The 18,003-nt window shown below is 42.5% G+C and overlaps 2 protein-coding genes across 18 annotated transcripts in view; one reads left to right on the top strand and one right to left on the bottom strand.

Moving 5' to 3' along the window:
- The window catches only part of SPIRE1 (spire type actin nucleation factor 1), a 207,012-nt gene extending 197,486 nt beyond the window's left edge, over positions 1-9,526 (top strand). For all 6 annotated transcript variants that reach the window (XM_030836536.2, XM_060311222.1, XM_060311224.1 and 3 more), the window contains 5 exons: positions 2,020-2,157; positions 2,742-2,812; positions 3,330-3,357; positions 3,454-3,590; positions 5,852-9,526. In XM_030836536.2, coding sequence (XP_030692396.1) covers positions 2,020-2,157; positions 2,742-2,812; positions 3,330-3,357; positions 3,454-3,590; positions 5,852-6,110 — 633 coding nt within the window. In that variant the 3' untranslated portion in view covers positions 6,111-9,526. The remainder of the gene's footprint in view (positions 1-2,019; positions 2,158-2,741; positions 2,813-3,329; positions 3,358-3,453; positions 3,591-5,851) is intronic.
- Positions 1-18,003, bottom strand: part of PRELID3A (PRELI domain containing 3A) — an 85,356-nt gene that overhangs the window by 1,469 nt on the left and 65,884 nt on the right. For 3 of the 12 annotated variants that reach the window (XR_009566549.1, XM_060311229.1, XM_060311233.1), the window contains one exon: positions 9,459-11,744. Coding sequence is in view for 9 of the 12 variants with exons in the window: in XM_060311229.1 (XP_060167212.1) it covers positions 11,677-11,744 (68 nt within the window). In the remaining 3 variants the exon portion in view is untranslated. Of the gene's footprint in view, positions 1-7,873; positions 11,745-18,003 lie in introns of those variants that run through there. The other 9 variants (XM_060311228.1, XM_060311232.1, XM_030836543.2 and 6 more) reach the window with 6 other exon arrangements.

The raw sequence follows: 18,003 nt of genomic DNA, 5'->3' as shown, positions 1-18,003 counted from the left end.
CTTGGGAAAGCACCAGAATTAAAACATTAGCATTTGACCTGATGGAAGGTATTTTACTAAAGGGTAATCTGCTTGAAATTTTAAAAAAGAACAAGAACACAGAAAAATCCACTATTTCTTATTACATCTGATGGAACACTGGATTTGTGCATGGGTCAAAGCAGTAAGTTGGAAGTGTGCTTGACTGGCCCCTTTATGACTTGAGACTGAGGACTGGGAGCTGCGGGCTGTCTGGGTTGCTGTGTGTGGAGCATCCCCGCCACCCAGGCGTCGCAGCTGTGACGTTGGCACCAGCACCATCTTCCTAATACATGACAGCCAATCTCAGGGAGTGGTCTTCTGCTTGTTTGCTAGATTCATACGTTATTTTACTCCAGCTCAGCAATATTGTCACATAGGTAACTGTCAGAAAATGTACGATAGTCATGCTTGTTGCTGATGAATAAAGATGACCGTAGGGATACTTCTTATGAACTATGTCAGAAGCTGAGAAAAGTTGCTGTTCAGATGTGTGCAGCTGACCCTACTATCTGTGCACAGTTGTGATGCCCAGCGTTCGGAGGCGAGCCCGTTCCCACACTCTGTTCTCAGGGTCAAGCGAAGCTCAGGAAATATTGGACATGCCAACTTTTAAAGCTCTTCCCATTGAAAGAAAATTGGGTAATGGTGGGTTTTTTTGAGTATATCAGACATTCTAGAGCACATGAATTATCCTCCCACCCTCCAGATACTAAGCTCATCTTAAACGTTCAATTGCACGATTTTTTCCAAAACATTTTTAGCAAATTTAATCTTCCCTAAGTTAGCTTGAACAGAGATGATTTTGTATTGATTATTTGTAAGAAGCAGTAGTTCTGCAAACTACTTTTTTTTTTAGTAAATGCTAATGTTTTTCAAGTTTGCAACCTAGATTTATTTTTGTTTTTCTCTGATTGAAAGACAGAACTAAATGTTAAAACTCCATAAACTGACTGCACTCATAGTCCTGTGCTGTCTCCTTTGGCTTGTTTGATTCCAGAATGCCTGTGAGCAGCACTATTGTGTGTGTGGGCGTGAGTTACAGTGTGTGTGCACCGAGGACATCGGGGTTGTGTCGCTCCGCCACAATAGCCCTTGTGAAGTCCAGCAGGGTGCGGGCGCACAAAACCGTTCTGTCTTTCTACTGGGCCCACCAATCAAGCGCAGGGCCGGCTGGGGAGCAGATGGTGTGAGGCTCTTTATTCAGTGGGATCAGTTACATCAACATCTTCCTCCACTGTTGTTAGGGAAACGATTAACATGAGACAGCCAACTTCGATATTTATCGTCAGAGTTCTCTGAGTGTCTCCACATCTGTCCAGTGCGGACTGTACTTCCGCAGTTGTTTAAAAGTGATGAGAGATCTGGAGAGTGTGGGGCAGCCTGACGAAGTACCTGCTGGCTTCCAGGTCCAGTTCCACTCACACTGTTAGGAGTTTTTAGGCTGTGCTGATGTAACTTACCACTAAATAACGCTTCTCAATATCGATTACTAACCACCTTCTTTTGGCTATTCTGGGTACCACAAATCAGTTTTTAAAACAGTACCAATGTTGTAGGTTTGCTATTTATCTATTAGCAGATATATACAACACAAAAGTAAATAATATCTTTGTGTAATCATGGGAGAAAACTGACAGAAATTTGGTTTAGAACAATAACATTTTTTTCCCAAGATTTCAATGCATAGATATGTAGCTCCACTTCATGGAATAGAGATACCTGAGGCAAAACATCTAAACAAATGTGAGGAAATTTTACTAATTGGAAATTTCAGTGGCTACAGTGTTTCACATGGTCCCGGAAGTTTTCTGCCATCTCTTGTCTCAGTGTAATTAGAAACTGTGTGGTCCCCAGAGTGAGCCAGCTCTGCTCCAGTGTTTACTGGGAAACCTCTTTTCTTCTCTGAAGCTACTAACCAGGTGACTGATCTGAAGGGGAACTTTGCCTTGCCAGAAGGGTGGTGGGAGCTTCTTATTCATGTGGAATTTTGAATTTCAGGAGGAATTCTGCTACCCAGTGGAATGCCTAGCACTTACTGTGGAGGAGGTGATGCATATTCGTCAGGTCCTGGTGAAGGCAGAGCTGGAAAAATACCAACAGTATAAAGATGTCTACACTGCTCTGAAAAAAGGAAAGGTAGAGCCACTTACAGTTGATGGATCAGCAGGGTTAGAAGATTTGTCGGTCACAGGCATGTCCCCTGAGGACACTGTCTGGTGGCCAGATGGCATAGGACTTTGGGGGGATTCTAGGAGGTAAGAGGCTTACCCCGTGGCAGGCAGTCCCTTTTCTGCCTTGCTCACAAAAGTATTTTTATTTCTCCCTGAGAAATTGAAAACCAGAAGGTTAAAACCACCATAATAAATAATGGTATGCCTTCATAAAACAAGGTCTGCCCTTAGTTGTTACACTTTTAAAGGATTGTAGAGAATATGTATCTGAGAAACAGAGAAGACTTTTTCAGAACCTTCTTCAGGTTGCTTTCATGGTGGCAAGACCCTTGAGAACTGTGGTCTTTTATTACCATTTAAAGGTAGAATTATAATCAAATACAGAGCAGATTATAATTATCACAGAACCAAACTTAATAAAAGGGTCTCTAAATGCTCTTCTCCCTTTGTCTACTAAACTTTCCACATATAAATGTGTGTCCAAACATGCAAATTAGGAAATTAACTATTGGCAATGCCTTTTTCTCCTTTAAAATTCTTATTTTTTAGCTCTGCTTTTGTTGCCGAACCAGGAGATTTTCCTTCTTCACTTGGTCTTATACCTGTCAGTTCTGTAAGAGGTAAGGCTTTTGTAATTGATGACAGCAGTCAAGGATCCACTGTTTCATCATTTTTCTCTGAGGAACAATATTAGAAATAATCCAGTCTGTTATCATGTGCTGTGCTTGTAAGTTAGTAATAGTGATTGCTTCAAGAGTGGACAATTATTTGATATTAAGCCTGGAAAGTTTCTCTGCATGTATTTGTTTTCATATCCAAGATAGGTCTAATAATAATATGTCATGTTGAACAGAAAAAAATAGATGTGACTGTCACGTGATCCCAGGATAGACAAGTAAGAAAATCCCAAACAGACGTAAGTTGATCCTTTCATAGGACAGTGTAAGAGTTAAGTTTTACAGTGTGATTGTCTTTTTGGCAATCCAGTTGTCTCAGTTTGTTACGTTCTGATAGAAGAAGCAGAGAGTCCAGGGGACTTACTGTAGAAATTCACAGCCACGCAGCCTGCGGCTTCTCTAACTCTGCAGTTGCGTTCGTGGTTATCACGCTGAGTAACACTTCTGATTTTGTGTACAGGCCGGTGTGCTCACAGTGTTGCAAAAAGGTAAGCTAAGCTTAGTGAAATCACAACTTGTGCTAATTTTATTGACTCTGCCTCTTTAACAGTACTGCTCATTCTCAGTTTTATTTGGGATACTAGATGCGGCTGCCCTCCAAGCCATACTCCACCCTTCCTATCTTTTCATTGGGACCTTCTGCCTTGCAGAGAGGGGAAAGTTGTATGAGGCCAGAAAAACCCTCCACTGGCCACCATCGGCCACTTCGGAGCATTGCCAGGTGAGCAAGGGGCCGGGTCTCCAGAGCATCCTTTGTGAAAGGCGAGAGCTCTTTTGAGGACTATGGTGATATGGTGGGGTTTTGGCTTGCAGGAGTTTGGGTGGGTGGGTGGCTTGGTTTTAATATAGTTTTGACTTGTACACAAATCTCCAAAACTTGCCAAAGGTCACATGACAAGGGATGATGGCTAGCTCCCTGAAAGATACTTAATCTCTCAGTTTAATTTTTTTTCTACTTTGGAAGTAATTACTTTTGTGTGTCCTTTAAAAGTCATCTTTAAAACTGACCTTGTTTTCAATGGAGTTGAAAACTTGAACATAACAGTCTAATCTTTCTTTCCTTCTTTAGTTTTGAAAAAAATCTTTTTAATCCTGTGTTTACAGTAGTCTGTGATAACTTTGGCTTACTTTCCTATTGTAAAGGCAGAAATAAAGCTTTATGCCAAGAGCTGACAATTTAAAAGAAAAAAGGTGCCCGAATAGCAATCCCTTTGCATTTAATGCAGAGTAAGGTTAGTGTTGGTCCTTAAGAAAGACAGGAGGTCAGACCACACGCTGGCAGGGCCCAGGGTGTTGGGGTTTTATGTACCAGCGGCCTCCTATTTGGGAGGGACACTGGTGTTGGTGCCAGATGCTGGATGGTGGCCATTCTGCATGTCAGGGTCTGTGGACAGTGAGGTGAGGGAGCTGAGAGCCCAGCAGTAACCTGTACGCGAGGTTCCTGCCCCTGTGCTCAGTCCCCATCCTGACCTCTGAGTATGGGCTGCTGTCCATGGGCTCAGGCAGGCGAACTATGGTCTGTTCTTTTCTGCACTAGCTCTGTGTTCCTGTTTGGTTTAATTAAAATAGTGAATGAGTAGATGGTTCCTAGTTATTTCCAAAAACTATCCACAACATTTATGATGATGTTGGTCTAGTTAACTCCAGCTCTCTGGAATCCAAATAGTCAGTCACCCAGATATAGAGAATTGTTGTGGAGCGGGAAGCACATTTGATAAATACGAAACGACAAGAAAGCTGGTCCAAAGATAATTTTTCAGGATTTGTCGTAGGATTAAGATAAATTTACTTCAATTTCTTATAGTCTCACCTACCATCTACAGTTAACTAATGTTCATTAACCATGACACAGGGTCACTGGAGAAAGAACTTGAAGTTTTCTCTGAATCATCAGAGAGATTAGCAACATGTACTTCATTTCATTTCGGTTGTTAAAGTTCATGATCTATCTACGTATAGTAGTCAGGTGAATACTCTGAATATCCTATTTTCCAAAAATTCTAGAAGGGATACTAAGAGCTTTTAGTAGTAGTATTTTTTTTAATATAACGTTATTTATTTATTTTTATTTTTGGCTGTGTTGGGTCTTCGTTGCTGCGTGTGGGCTTCCTCTAGTTGCAGCGAGTGGGGGCTACTCTTCGTTGCGGTGCGCGGGCTTCTCACTGCAGTGGTTTCTCTTGTTGCGGAGCACGGGCTCTAGGTGCACAGGCTTCAGTAGTTGTGGCACATGGTCTCAGTAGTTGTGGCGCACAGGCTCTAGAGCACAGGCTCAGTAGTTGTGGTACACGGGCTTAGTTTCTCCGTGGCATGTGGGATCTTCCCGGACCAGGGCTCGAATCCGTGTCCCCTGCATTGGCAGGTGGATTCTTTACCACTGTGCCACCAGGGAAGTCCCGTATTATTATTTCTTAGTAAAAGGTTTCCTGGTTTCTTTCTTTAAAAAATTTTGTTTCTTTTTTTTTAATAATTTGACATGTCTTTTTTAAATTTTTGGCTGCATTGGATCCTCATTGCTGCGTGTGGGCTTTCTCTAGTTGTGAGCAGGAGCTACTCTTCATTGCAGTGCACAGGCTTCTCATTGCGGTGGCTTCTCGTTGCGGAGCACAGGCTCTAGGCACGCAGGCTTCAGTAGTTGCAGCACACGGGTCAGTTGTCATGGCACATGGGCTTCAGTAGTTGTGGCGCATGGGCTTAGTTGCTCCGCGGCATGTGGGATCTTCCCGTACCAGGAATCGAACCCGTGTCCCCTGCATTGGCAGGTGGATTCTTAACCACTGCGCCACCAGAGAAGTCCCCAGAAATATTTGGAAAGTTGTCGCCAATTATAACTTCTTCTTTGGACAACACTGACGTGACTAAATCACCCACCCATTCCATCATGTTTTGCCAACAGATTTACTTTTTTTGCACATATTTTCTTAGTATTGCAGTAGAACTATAAGTAACAATAATGGATGTCGTAAATGTTTTGTTTTTTTCCAGATTGTCCTCAAAATCCAAGTCTGTGGACAAATCAGATGAAGAACTCCAATTTCCCAAAGAGTTGATGGAGGACTGGAGCACCATGGAGGTGTGTGTAGACTGCAAAAAGTTCATTTCAGAAATCATCAACTCAAGCCGGCATAGCCTGGTGCTGGCCAACAAAAGAGCCAGATTGAAAAGGAAAACGCAGTCTTTCTACGTATCCTCGGCAGGCCCTTCGGAGTACTGCCCTTCAGAGAGGACCATCAGTGAGGTCTGAGCCCCGTGCATTTGTGTGCAGAGTCGCATTCGTGAGAGAACACTGAGCGGGGCTGTCTTCTCGCCGCAGTTAACTGGTTCGGGTTTGCATGAGATCAGGGTTTGGCTGCATCACACTGTTCCACAGACTGAACACTGTGTTCATATCAGCCAGTCCCTTGTCTGCACTGAGAGAGGACAGTAGTTTGAAACTTGCTTCTGTGTGTGTGGTGATTTGGAGGCCAGAAACTTTTTCCTTAGTTCAGTTCTTTACTGTCACTCAAATACTTTTCTGACTGAGGCAGAAAGCTTCTGGTGTGAGAAATCGGTCTAACACAGGCGTCAAAGTCAGCACAGTCTAAGAAGTAAGTCATATTGGCATTTCCACCCGACAGTGTTCCTGCCTGATGCACACAGATCCCTGGAGGCTGGGCCAGGCTGTTACCATCTCACAGCACAGAACCTATAAGGATTTGCTCATGCTCTCAAACTGGTTTTAAATTATTGTTGCTCTGAGATAAAGACTCGGGAGGGACTTTTCTCTGCGCTCCAGTACAAAGCATCTGAATAAGCTGTACGCTCAAGTGGGCGCCCATGTCCCCCACACTGTGTCTGTGCCCGGGCAGTGGGGCGGTGTCTCTTGAGGCAGGTGCAGGGCTTTCCTTATCTTGAATGTATTATGGTTACTAGTGGTTTTATATTGGAGGTCTAAGATTTAAAGTTTTGTGGCATTTGGGGACAAGGGCAGGCTAGAAGTTTGTCCAAAAGTTGAGTATTTTGGCCAATAGGAGAAGGGCTGTGAGTGCGTCGGCCACGCCGCAGGGAACGAGCTGGAGCGCTCACATTTCCAACCGCGGTTTTCATAACTTTAGTCTCGCCATCACGACTAAATTAAGCCACAATTTGGTATCTGAGGTCTCAAACTGAAATTTATTTTTATAAATGAATTTTAAAAGCAAAAACATGGTCTAGTTCATTTAAAATTAACCTGCTGATAGGCTTTGTGGATGCTTTTTGCACACATTCTCCTTGTAAGTGACTTGAGTAGGACGGGTTTTGATGAAGCCAGGTTGAGGCGGCACTATACACTGTCATTTCTCGACTTGTGTGGCCCATTCCGTGGCCATCTTTATGATTTTGGTTCACTTGGCAGACCAGCCAATCAAGTTGCCAGTCATGTTTGGAAGCTCGGTTAATGCACATGCACAGCAGTTTCCTGAACGCTCTCTAGAACACACCTGTAGTCAGCACCGCTCACCAAAAGGCAGGGCAGTCACACTTCACACCACCTCACAATACAGGAATATTTCTATAGCGAATTAACAGTAATACCTCAGAACTGCCCTGGTAGTGGTTTTACGTGACTGAAATTTATAAATTAGTAAATGGCTTAAAATTACTTACACTTACAAAATAAACTTTACCAATTGACTGAAGTAATGCATGTTAACAGTTTGTCTGTATTTGCATGTAAAAGTGGGCCACCAGAGAACCCTTACTGATTATGGAAACGTTTAAAGTTTTAAAGACTCTCACGTAAGAGCTTTAAACATTATATTGAGTGAATCTCATTTATAAAATTTTGGTGTGGGCTTCCCTGGTGGCGCAGTGGTTGAGTCCGCCTGCCGATGCAGGGGACACGGGTTCATGCCCCGGTCCGGGAAGATCCCACATGCCACGGAGCGGCTGGGCCCGTGAGCCATGGCCGCTGAGCCTGCGCGTCCAGAGCCTGTGCTCCGCAGCGGGAGAGGCCATGGCAGTGAGAGGCCCGCGTACCGCAAAAAAAAAAAAAAAAAAAAAAAAAATTTTGGTGTGAGCAGCTTCTAAACAAACCACCACCAGGAAGGGTGCAAGGGAGATGGGGTGGTGTTTGTATCCATGCACAGACCAGACCTAGGAGAGTGTGCTTTTTAAAATAATGACTTGGGCTTCCCTGGTGGCACAGTGGTTGAGAGTCCGCCTGCCGATGTAGGGGACACAGGTTCGTGCCCCGGTCCGGGAAGATCCCACATGCCGCGGAGCAGCTGGGCCCATGAGCCATGGCCGCGGAGCCTGCGCGTCTGGAGCCTGTGCTCCGCAACGGGAGAGGCCACAACAGTGAGAGGCCCGCGTACCGCAAAAAAAATAAAATAAAAATAAAATAACTAGTTTTTTACAGGTGTTTGTTATTAAAACACAAGAAACTAAACCCCCTAAATGAGAATCCCGTCCACATTCACAAGGCACATAAAATCTAGCACATCTAGTCTTTGACTTCACTTCTCCAGGTTTGTGACACTGTGCAGGTTGTCTGGGCATTGTGGGCACCTCTTAGCAGAGCGTCCACAGCACTAACAGGCTTTGCCAAGTGTATTGAAGAGGTCAAGTGGGTGGTAGGTCTCCGTGGGACAGTTTGCAGAAAGTACAGTAGAAAAGGGCACACGGCACAGCTAATATTGTAGAAATCAAATCAGCATCACTATCTGGTGCCAAAACAAATTCTTGCATTTACCCCCTCCCTCATCCATGGCATGTATCCCCAGCACCTCAACCAAATCGGGTAACTTCCAGAGGGTCATTCACTGCCAGCCTGTGGGGCGTGGTTTCAGTCCTCAGCCTCCTTTGACCTGAGGCCTAGCTTCCTCCCTCCCTTCCTACTGGGATAACACACCTTCCCAGGCCTCCTCTTTGTCCTGGTTGTTGGCACTTACTTCTGGTCTGACAACAACAGCATCATTGGCTGGCTGGTCTCCTGGAGCCTGATGTATCCCAGTGGGGGGCTTCACTTTCACCCTCTCCCTCCAGGCTCACACCCTCCCTTGCATCCCCTGCCTCATGAGCTCACCCTTCTCACAGCTGAACTTTCTGTCAGTTTAGGATAGATAAGAAAGCTTGTAAATACTGTAATATAGTAATTAATATTTGAAAGGCGTTCATTCAGTGGACAATGAGAATTAACTCTCCCAAGACAAGTAAAAGTTAAATCAAGTGATTGATTTGTACATCGACTTAACAGTCTTACTAGATTTCAAGTCTTAGGCCTTTCAAATTAAACCAGAAAGTTGTTATGTAGGAGTTTTTAAAATGATCTTACATTTGATGAGATCCCATGAACTCATAAACTCATGTCATGTGATTAGCACCGTGAGCTCATACCATGAATTTTTTAAGGCTTTTATTTTTCTAACTGTATTAATAAATGTTGGACTGATTTTAGGTGTCACATAGGAGACATGAAAGTTTTAAATTATGTTGCTGTTTGCTAAAGCAAAATAGCAGACAATTTTGTACATGCAAAACTGCTGAAGGGCCGTGGGGAAATGTGTACACGTTGACCTGGCTTCCTGTGTGTAAAAGTCAAGGTACTGCTGGCATTCAGTGTGACATGACAGTACTAAACGTTTTCCATTAAAGTCTTTTAAAATTTATCGAGGGGAAAATAAATGACTTTACATCATACCTTCTTTGTGGAGTTCCTGTTGTAAAATGATGATGTCTTTTGGTAACTAGCTGTTGGAAACCACCTAGGTTGGGAAGACAAGATATATTTATATGACATCAGCAGTTTATGATCAGCTTGAGAAATACAATCTACAAGGACCACACTGGAAAAATAAATGAATATGAGCAGTCACCGTAACTCTGCTGTGTCACCGAGCAGCCTGCCTCCTTTTTCAGCTCAGCAGGGTAGGAAACTAAAATCTATAAATAGTATATATAACAATTATTATATAAGAAGTCACATCTATGGCGACAAATTATGTATAGAAAGATAAAGCTTTTATTTTTTTTCCTAAATCGAATTCCTCAAGGTATATATTCTTAAAATGTCCAATGAAGAAAATTTCTTGCTGTAGCTCTTAAAGGGTCGAGAAAAAATGAGGAAGATTAAACCCAGAATGAATTTAGGAAAGTTCTTTTGTCTTTATGTTAACTAAATATAGAGCATCATTAGCCCTTTACGTACCAAACATTACATGATATTGAGTGTGATATTAATTCATTACTTATTTGCCAGATATATTCTAGGCTCTTCTTCCGCTAAAGTTTCTCTGTGACATGTGTGTAACAAGATGTCAGCTCATAATTCTAATGTTCACTGACTTTCTGAATCCGGGTCACAGCCCTTGCCTTGTGCCTCCTGAATTCCAGAGACACAGAGAGGTCGGGTACCAGGAAGGGAAGCTCTGGGTAACCCTTATTTAACTGCAACTTTCTTTTTCCTTCTCAGCTCCTGTTGAGAAGTTATATAGTTGCAAATCATCAGAGTCTAGAATTTCATAAGGAGAACTCTTCTAGGTAAGGGCTTGATTGTGCATATGATGTGTTTCAAGACTCCAGTTACACACATACATACACATACATTCATCAGAATGCGCCTTCTTCCTGCATGTCAGCCTAAGGCCCACGTCTAGAAACATCTCCCTTTGCTCATCCAAAAAAATTTAAGAGCTAAGGACCTACTTAATATAAAATTCTGCTTGCACTAATTAAATGTTCAGGTGCAGTTACCTGGCAGACTGAATTCACAATGCTGTTCTGGCTCGTTCCATTAAAATGTGTATGATGTATATATTTATCTATTTAGAATAGATTTTACTGTGTGGAACATTCTACAGCTCTGTTTCTGCTGTTGAATTGTGATGCTGGTGGCAAAATCTGAGCCACTTCCTTACCATCGAAGTAGTGGAAGTAAAAGGGCTTCAGAAAAAAAAAAAAAAAAAGGGCTTCAGAACTGACAGGACACAGTTCTCTAAAAGTGGGCTCTTGAAAACTGGGGCATTAATTAAATTTCACTTATGTCCCTGGGGCTTAAAAGCTGAGGGATCACCTGGATGTTCCACTCACCCAGGGGGCCAGACGCTGGCTCCTGTACTAGGAGTGAGTGCTCTCAGAGCAGCTCCAACGAACGTGACTGTCTATGAATTTAAGAAAAGGCAGAACTTCCTTCCCTCAGGAGTGGCTAGAAAGAAGGGGCAGCCTCACTAGAAGTTGGCCCTTCTGTATAATTCTTTGCTTTGATGTTCCCATGTAACTGCAGGAATCATCTGTTGGTCCCTGGCCTACCTCCCCCAGTAGTTCCTTTCCCTAGGGTAACACAGCAGAAAATGTCACACCCCAAACTTTTCCGGGAGCAACAGTGTTTGGGAGAGTGGAAATGCCAAAGAGAAATTGAGGATTTCTGGAGAGCTAACCTGAATATCAAATTCCTAAGCAAACATGGTGTAAAAGCTGCAGGAAATCACTTGGGAGAAAGAGAAGGAACAGCAAGATTCTGCACAGGTAAACCTCAGCAGTGTAGCTCCTGCAGCAGGGAGCCTAAGGTGTAAACAGAAAACAGAATAACTTCTCATTTAAAGGGAAAAAACTTTGATCTTAGACACCCCAAAGACAGAAGAAGCCTGAGATTTCAGCTGTCCACCAAGGAAGGGAAGATGACTTGGGTCATCCTACCACAATCTCAAGGTCATTTAAGGAGTCAGATTCACAGACTGTGAGCTTGGACTGAGCACTGTGGGTGTAATTGGCTGGACACCCCCACTTCTGCGCGGCTCCTGTGGTGGCCTAAGGCCCTCCTCCTGGTGCAGCCGGTGGTGGGCACACCTCCTTCATGGTAGGAACTGGAGCTGACTCTGCTCCACGATGGTATTCACTTGCAAAAAGAGCTTTATGATAACTGGAAAAAAAACACAAACTAGTCTGTAATTAGTGAAGCAGAACCTTCCAGCAGTACGTGGTCTCAAGTATCTGAAATGGTTCTAACTAAACTGCTCCAGCATGGCAGCAAAACAGCTATCAGACATTGGGAAAGCACCTTAACATTTCTGGATTTCTGTTTCTTCAATTTTAAAGTGAGGGTGTTGGATGAGGTGGTCTCTGAGGTCACTTTTAACCAGGAAAGACACAACACACGGGGTCAAAGAACCAGTACTGCACAAACACTGAACAGTGAGTAACCGAGAGCATGACCCACTGTAGTGAGAAACTCAGAGAGATCTCTGTGCATCCACGCCAGCACTTTTACTGAAGCCAAGTGTTATTAAACAATATTTCTCTGTATTGATGACGAACCTGATTATATTACATGAATGCAAGAAACAGTATATGCTGCATTTATTTGAAACTTGGGGAGGCAAAGGCAAGTTCAGTTTTACTATTTGCCGTAAAGAACCTGAGTCCCATCTCCCAAAATTAAAAAACAAAACAAAACAAAACAGAAAGATGAGTTGACATATTAACAACAGACCAAAAAAACCCAAACACACACCTCTGCACCCGCCACTTTGTGTTGGCACCATCCGGTTACTGGTGGTTCATCTCCCAGCCCTGCACAATGGAAAGACATGGTCTGTCTTGGCAGGTCTCTGTTCCTACAGTGTGACGTGTGCTCTTGTCAAGACGTAAAGGGAAGCAAGTAGCTGGAGGGATGACTGCATGTAACAGACTTTTAATTGTGTTAAGTGGAAACAAAAGTACAGACAACTCTTGCTGTCCAGCTTGATCAAAGAAATAGTTACCACAGCTACAGGGGTCCCCAGTCTACACACCTCCCGTGTGTGGTAATGGGACCCCCAGCCAAGAAGCTTGTCTCTTTGGCCCTCGCAGTTCTCAGCCCTGATGAAACACGTCGAGGGCCAGGCAGATGCTTATGCTCTGCCAAGTTCCGTCACTGAACAGGTCCAATAGCTGGGATGGAGCCCTTGTGTCATTCACGCAGTCGTTTACTCTCTGGTTCTGTCTCACAGCTCTACAGACGGGGCTTCCTCCCCGGCCAGGGGCTGCTTCTAATAGCTTCTCGACTGCCATGTCTCTGCAGTGCTTCCTGCCCTTCCTACTCCTCCTGCATCTTCTTTTTCTCCACTGCAGTCAGCATCTATTACATTGTTTCCATGAAGACACGGATATTTGTCAGATTTCTTTACCACCACGTCCCTAGATTTGGAAAACTATCTGGCATGCAACAACAGGTGCTCAATAAATGTTTGTGGAGTCAATGAATGAGCAGGTTCAATATGGAAATGAGAAAAAGTCAGCAATACAAAGATGGAACCATCAACGTCTTCAAAACAGCTGACACAGTGTGTAGTCTGTGCTCTTTAACACGTAAGGGCCACGTACAGCCCTGTGTTTTTCCTTTAAGGCAGGAGTACAATCCTAAGTCAACAAATCACTGCAGGCCTAACGTGGGCAATTAGAATAGGGAGGCTTGAGTCAGCAGCTCATGCATCTGTTGGTTACCTGCAGCTCGCAGAAACCCTACTTGCCAGTCTGGGTTTCCGACCCCACTCTTGTAAATGCCACTCATCACAGTTCCTCTCCAGGCACTCTTCCACTTCCAGAGCCCCTGGGTGGAGCCACCATGTACAGCCCAGCCTCCTGACCCAGGTTTTTTCCATTAACAAATTGATGGGCAGATGTTAAAGACCCATAATCGAAGCCACTACATAAATGCAAAGCATATGTTTATCAGCACTGAGCTCGTACTCATTACCTTTTTACTACTTGCCCCTCTCATAGTATGGTAGTAATCATAATACTTTGATTAAAATTTATGTGCCAACTGGGCTGAAATAAAATAAAGGATTTCAAATTTGTCATATTAAAATAATTTGGCCAAGAAAAGAAAATAAGGGAAGATAAAAGGTAAGCTTTATGGGCTTCCCTGGTGGCGCAGTGGTTGAGAGTCCGCCTGCCGACGTAGGGGACACGGGTTCGTGCCCCGGTCTGGGAGGATCCCACATGCCGCGGAGCGGCTGGGCCCGTGAGCCGTGGCCGCTGAGCCTGCGCGTCCGGAGCCTATGCTTCGCAACGGGAGAGGCCACAACAGTGAGAGGCCCGCGTACCACACACACACACACAAAAAGGTAAGCTTTATGAGATTAGATATTTTGTGCTGTTACTATTAATAACTTTTAAAATATTTTGCTGATTTTTAGTAGCTAATGATAGCTACCAATAATTGAGCATGTTACAGAACTACTGAACCAAACGTGATTTCACTCGCCTGACACAGCAAAGCTAATCTACTGACACTGGGTTGTGAAGGGAAGTGCGGCAGTTAGCACAGGGCACCCAACATAGGGCCAGGCAAGGAGAATGGGCAGCTCATGATCAAAAGACCCGAACTCTCTGATGGCTTTCAGGTAAGCATTTTTAAAAGCAAGGTGAGGGAGAGGGTCAGGGTGCCTAATCAACTTGTGGACGTTTGTTTGATTGGTGGGTGGTGAGGTAACAGGGTGGTATTTCAGGAGTCAACACCATCAACCTTCTGGTTCCGACCACTCTGGGGGGTCTGTGTGCCGATGGTCAGCGTGTAGTTAACTTCTCCACCTGGTGGGGGATTTAGTATCTGCAAAACAACTCAGGATATGACTCAGGATATTTTCTATTGCCCTTGAGGAAGAACTAAAGGTCCTTGACTTTGTTTTATGGCTAAACTATTGTTTTGACTTGCTTAACTGTTTTACTTTGTTTCTGCATTTTCTCACTTCTCTGATTAAATCTGTTTGGAAATTGGGGAAGGCCTAGGAGGCTAAAACTTTTCTACAAACAAGAGGCAGGGGACACAGGAGGGTGGGATCTGTCACAAGGAAGGCCCCACAGGGTCCTGCCCGGTTTCAGTCCCCCCTTTTCTTTGATATTCCTCAATCCTGAGGGGAACAGGGATGATGAGTGCTCTGGCTACTAACTGCTGAATGGGGGCAAAGCCAAATTTTCAGGATAAGAGGAGATAAAGTCATTGACTTCATTATTTTTTAAAGTTAAGGTATAATTGCTTTACAGTGTTTCAGGTGTACAACAAAGTAATTCAGTTATACATGGATGTGTGTATACACACACACACGTATTCATTTTCAGATTCTTTTCCCTTATAGCTTATTACAATATATTGAGTATAGTTCTCTGTGCTATACAGTTGGTTATCTGTTTTATATATAGTAGTGTGTATACGTTAATCCCCAAATCCTAATTTATCCCTCACCCCCATTCCCCTTTGGTAACCGTAAGTTTGTTTTCTATGTCTGTGGGTCTATTTCTGTTTGTATATAAGTTCATTTGTATCATTTTTTCCACATATAAGTGATGCATGATATTTGTCTTTCTCTGACTTCACTTAGTATGATAATCTTTAGGTCCATCCTTGTTGTTGCAGATGGCATTATTTCACTCTTTTTTATGGCTGAGTAATATTCCACTGTATGTATGTACCACAGCTTCTTTATTCATCCATCCATTGATGGACATTTAGCTTGCTTCCATGTCTTGGCTACTGTAAATAGTTCTGCTATGAACACTGGGGTGCATGTATCTCTTTGAATTAGAGTTTTTATCTTTTCCAGATATATGCCCAGGAATGGGATTGTTGGATCATATGGTAACTCTGTTTTTAGTTTTTTAAGGAACCTCCATACTGTTCTCTGTAGTGGCTGCACCAATTTACATTCCTGCCAAAACAGTGTAAGAGGGTTCCCTTTCTCCCACAACCTCTCCAGCATTTATTATTTGTAGATTTTTTGATGATGGCCATTCTGACCAGTGTGAGGTGATACCTCATTGTAGTTTTGATTTACATTTCTCTAATAATTAGTGATGTTGAGCATCTTTTCACGTGCCTGTTGGCCATCTGTATGTCTTCTTTGGAGAAATGTCTATTTAGATCTTCTGCCCATTTTTTTAAAATAAATTTATTTATTTATTTTTGGCTCTGTTGGTCTTTGTTGCTGTGCGCAGGCTTTCTCTGGTTGCGGCGAGTGGGGGCTACTCTCCGTTGTAGTGAGCGGGCTTCTCACTGTGGTGGCCTCTCCTGTTGCGGAGCATGGGCTCCAGGCACGCAGGCTTCAGCAGTTGTGGCACCCGGGCCCAGCAGTTGTGGCTCGCAGGCTCTAGAGCGCAGGCTCAGCAGTTGTGTTCTGCCCATTTTTTTATTGGGTTGTTTGGGGTTTTTTGTTATTGAATTGTATGAGCTATTTGTATATTTTGGAAATTAATCCCTTGTCAGTTGCATCATTTGCAAAATTTTCTCCCATTCCATAGGTTGTCTGTTCGTTTTGTTTATGGTTTCCTTTGCTGTGCAAAAGCTTTTAAGTTTAATTAGTTTATTTATTTCTGCTTTTGTTTCCATTACTCCAGGAAACGGATCCAAAAAAATATTGCTGTGATTTATGTCAAAGAGCATTCTGCCTATGTTTTCCTCTAGTAGTTTTATAGTGTCTGGTCTTACATTTAGGTCTTTAATCCATTTTGAGTTTATTTTTGTATATGGTGTTAGAGAATGTTCTAATTTCATTCTTTTAGCTGTAACTGTCCAGTTTTCCCAGCATCACTTATTGAAAAGACTGTCTTTTCTCTATTGTATATTCTTGCCTCCTTTGTCATAGATTAATTGACCATAAGTTCATGGGTTTATTTCTGGGCTATCTATCCTGTTCCATTGATCTATGTGTCTGTTTCTGTGCCAGTACCATACTGTTTTGATGACTGTAGCTTTGTAGTATAGTCTGAAGTCAGGAAGCATGATTGCTCTAGCTCCGTTCTTTCCCAAGATTGTTCTGGCTATTCAGGGTCTTTTCTGTTTCCATACAAATTAAAAAAAAAATTTGTTCTAATAAAAAAAATTTTTTTGTTCTAATCCTGTGAAAAATGCCATTGGTAATTTGATAGGGATTTCACTGAATCTGTAGATTACTTTGGGTAGTACAGTCATTTTAACAATATTGAGTCTTCCAATCCAAGAACACACCAAATCTTTCCATCTGTGTGGTCTTCAATTTCTTTCATCAGTGTCCTATAGTTTTCAGAGTACAGTCTTTTGCCTCCTTAGGTAGGTTTATACCTAAGTATTTTATTCTTTTTGATGCAATGGTACATAGGATTGTTTCCTTAATTTCTCTTTCTGATAGTTCATTGTTAATCTATAGAAATGCAACAGATTTCTGTGTATTAATTTTGTACCCTGCAACTTTACCACATTCATTGATGAGCTCTAGTTTTCAGGTGGCATCTTTAGGATTTTCTATGTATAGTATGTCATCTGCAAACAGTGACAGTTTTACCTCTTCCCTTCCAGTTTGGATCCCTTTTATTTCATTTTCTTCTCTGATTGCCATGGCTAGGACTTCCAAAACTATGTTGAATAAAAGTGGCAAATGTGGTCATCCTTGTCTTGTTCCTTATCTTATAGGGAATGGTTTTAGCTTTTCACTGTTAAGTATGATATTAGCTGTTGTGTATGAGTTTGTCATATATGGCGTTTATTATGTTGAGGTTTGTTCTCTCTATGCCCACTTTCTGAAGAGTTTATAAGTGGATGTTGAATTTTATCAAAAGCTTTTTCTGCATCTACTGAGATGATCAAATGTTTTTTATTCTTCAGTTTGTTAATATGTTATATTGCATTGGTTGATTCATGGACGTTGAGAAATACTTGCATCCCTGGGATAAATCCCACTTGACCATGGTGTATGATCCTTTTAACGTATTGTTGGAGTCAGTTCACTAGTATTTTGTTGAGTTTTACATCTATGTTCATCAGTGATAATGGCCTGTAATTTTCTTTTTTTGAGTGTGATATCTTTGTCTGGTTTTGGCATCAGGGTGATTGTGGCCTCACAGAATGAGTTGGGAAGTGTTCCTTCCTCTGCAATTTTTCTGAATAGTTTCAGAAGGATGGGTGTTAACTCTTCGCTAATTCACCTGTGAAGAAGCCATCTGGTCCTGGACTTTTGGGGGAGTTTTTAAATTACTTATTCAATTTTAGTATTGGTAATTGGTCTGTTCATATTCTAATTCTTCCTTGTTCAGTCTTGGGAGATTGTACCTTTCTAAGAATTTGTCCATTTCTTCTAGGTTGTCCATTTTATTGGCATATAGTTGCTTGTAGTAGTCTCTTATGATCCTTTGTATTTCTATGGTATTGGTTGTAACTTCTTTTTCAT

Source organism: Globicephala melas, chromosome 13, assembly GCF_963455315.2.
Source record: "Globicephala melas chromosome 13, mGloMel1.2, whole genome shotgun sequence".
NCBI classification, from domain to species: Eukaryota; Metazoa; Chordata; class Mammalia; order Artiodactyla; family Delphinidae; genus Globicephala; species Globicephala melas.
This window is presented reverse-complemented; position numbering and strand designations above follow the sequence as displayed.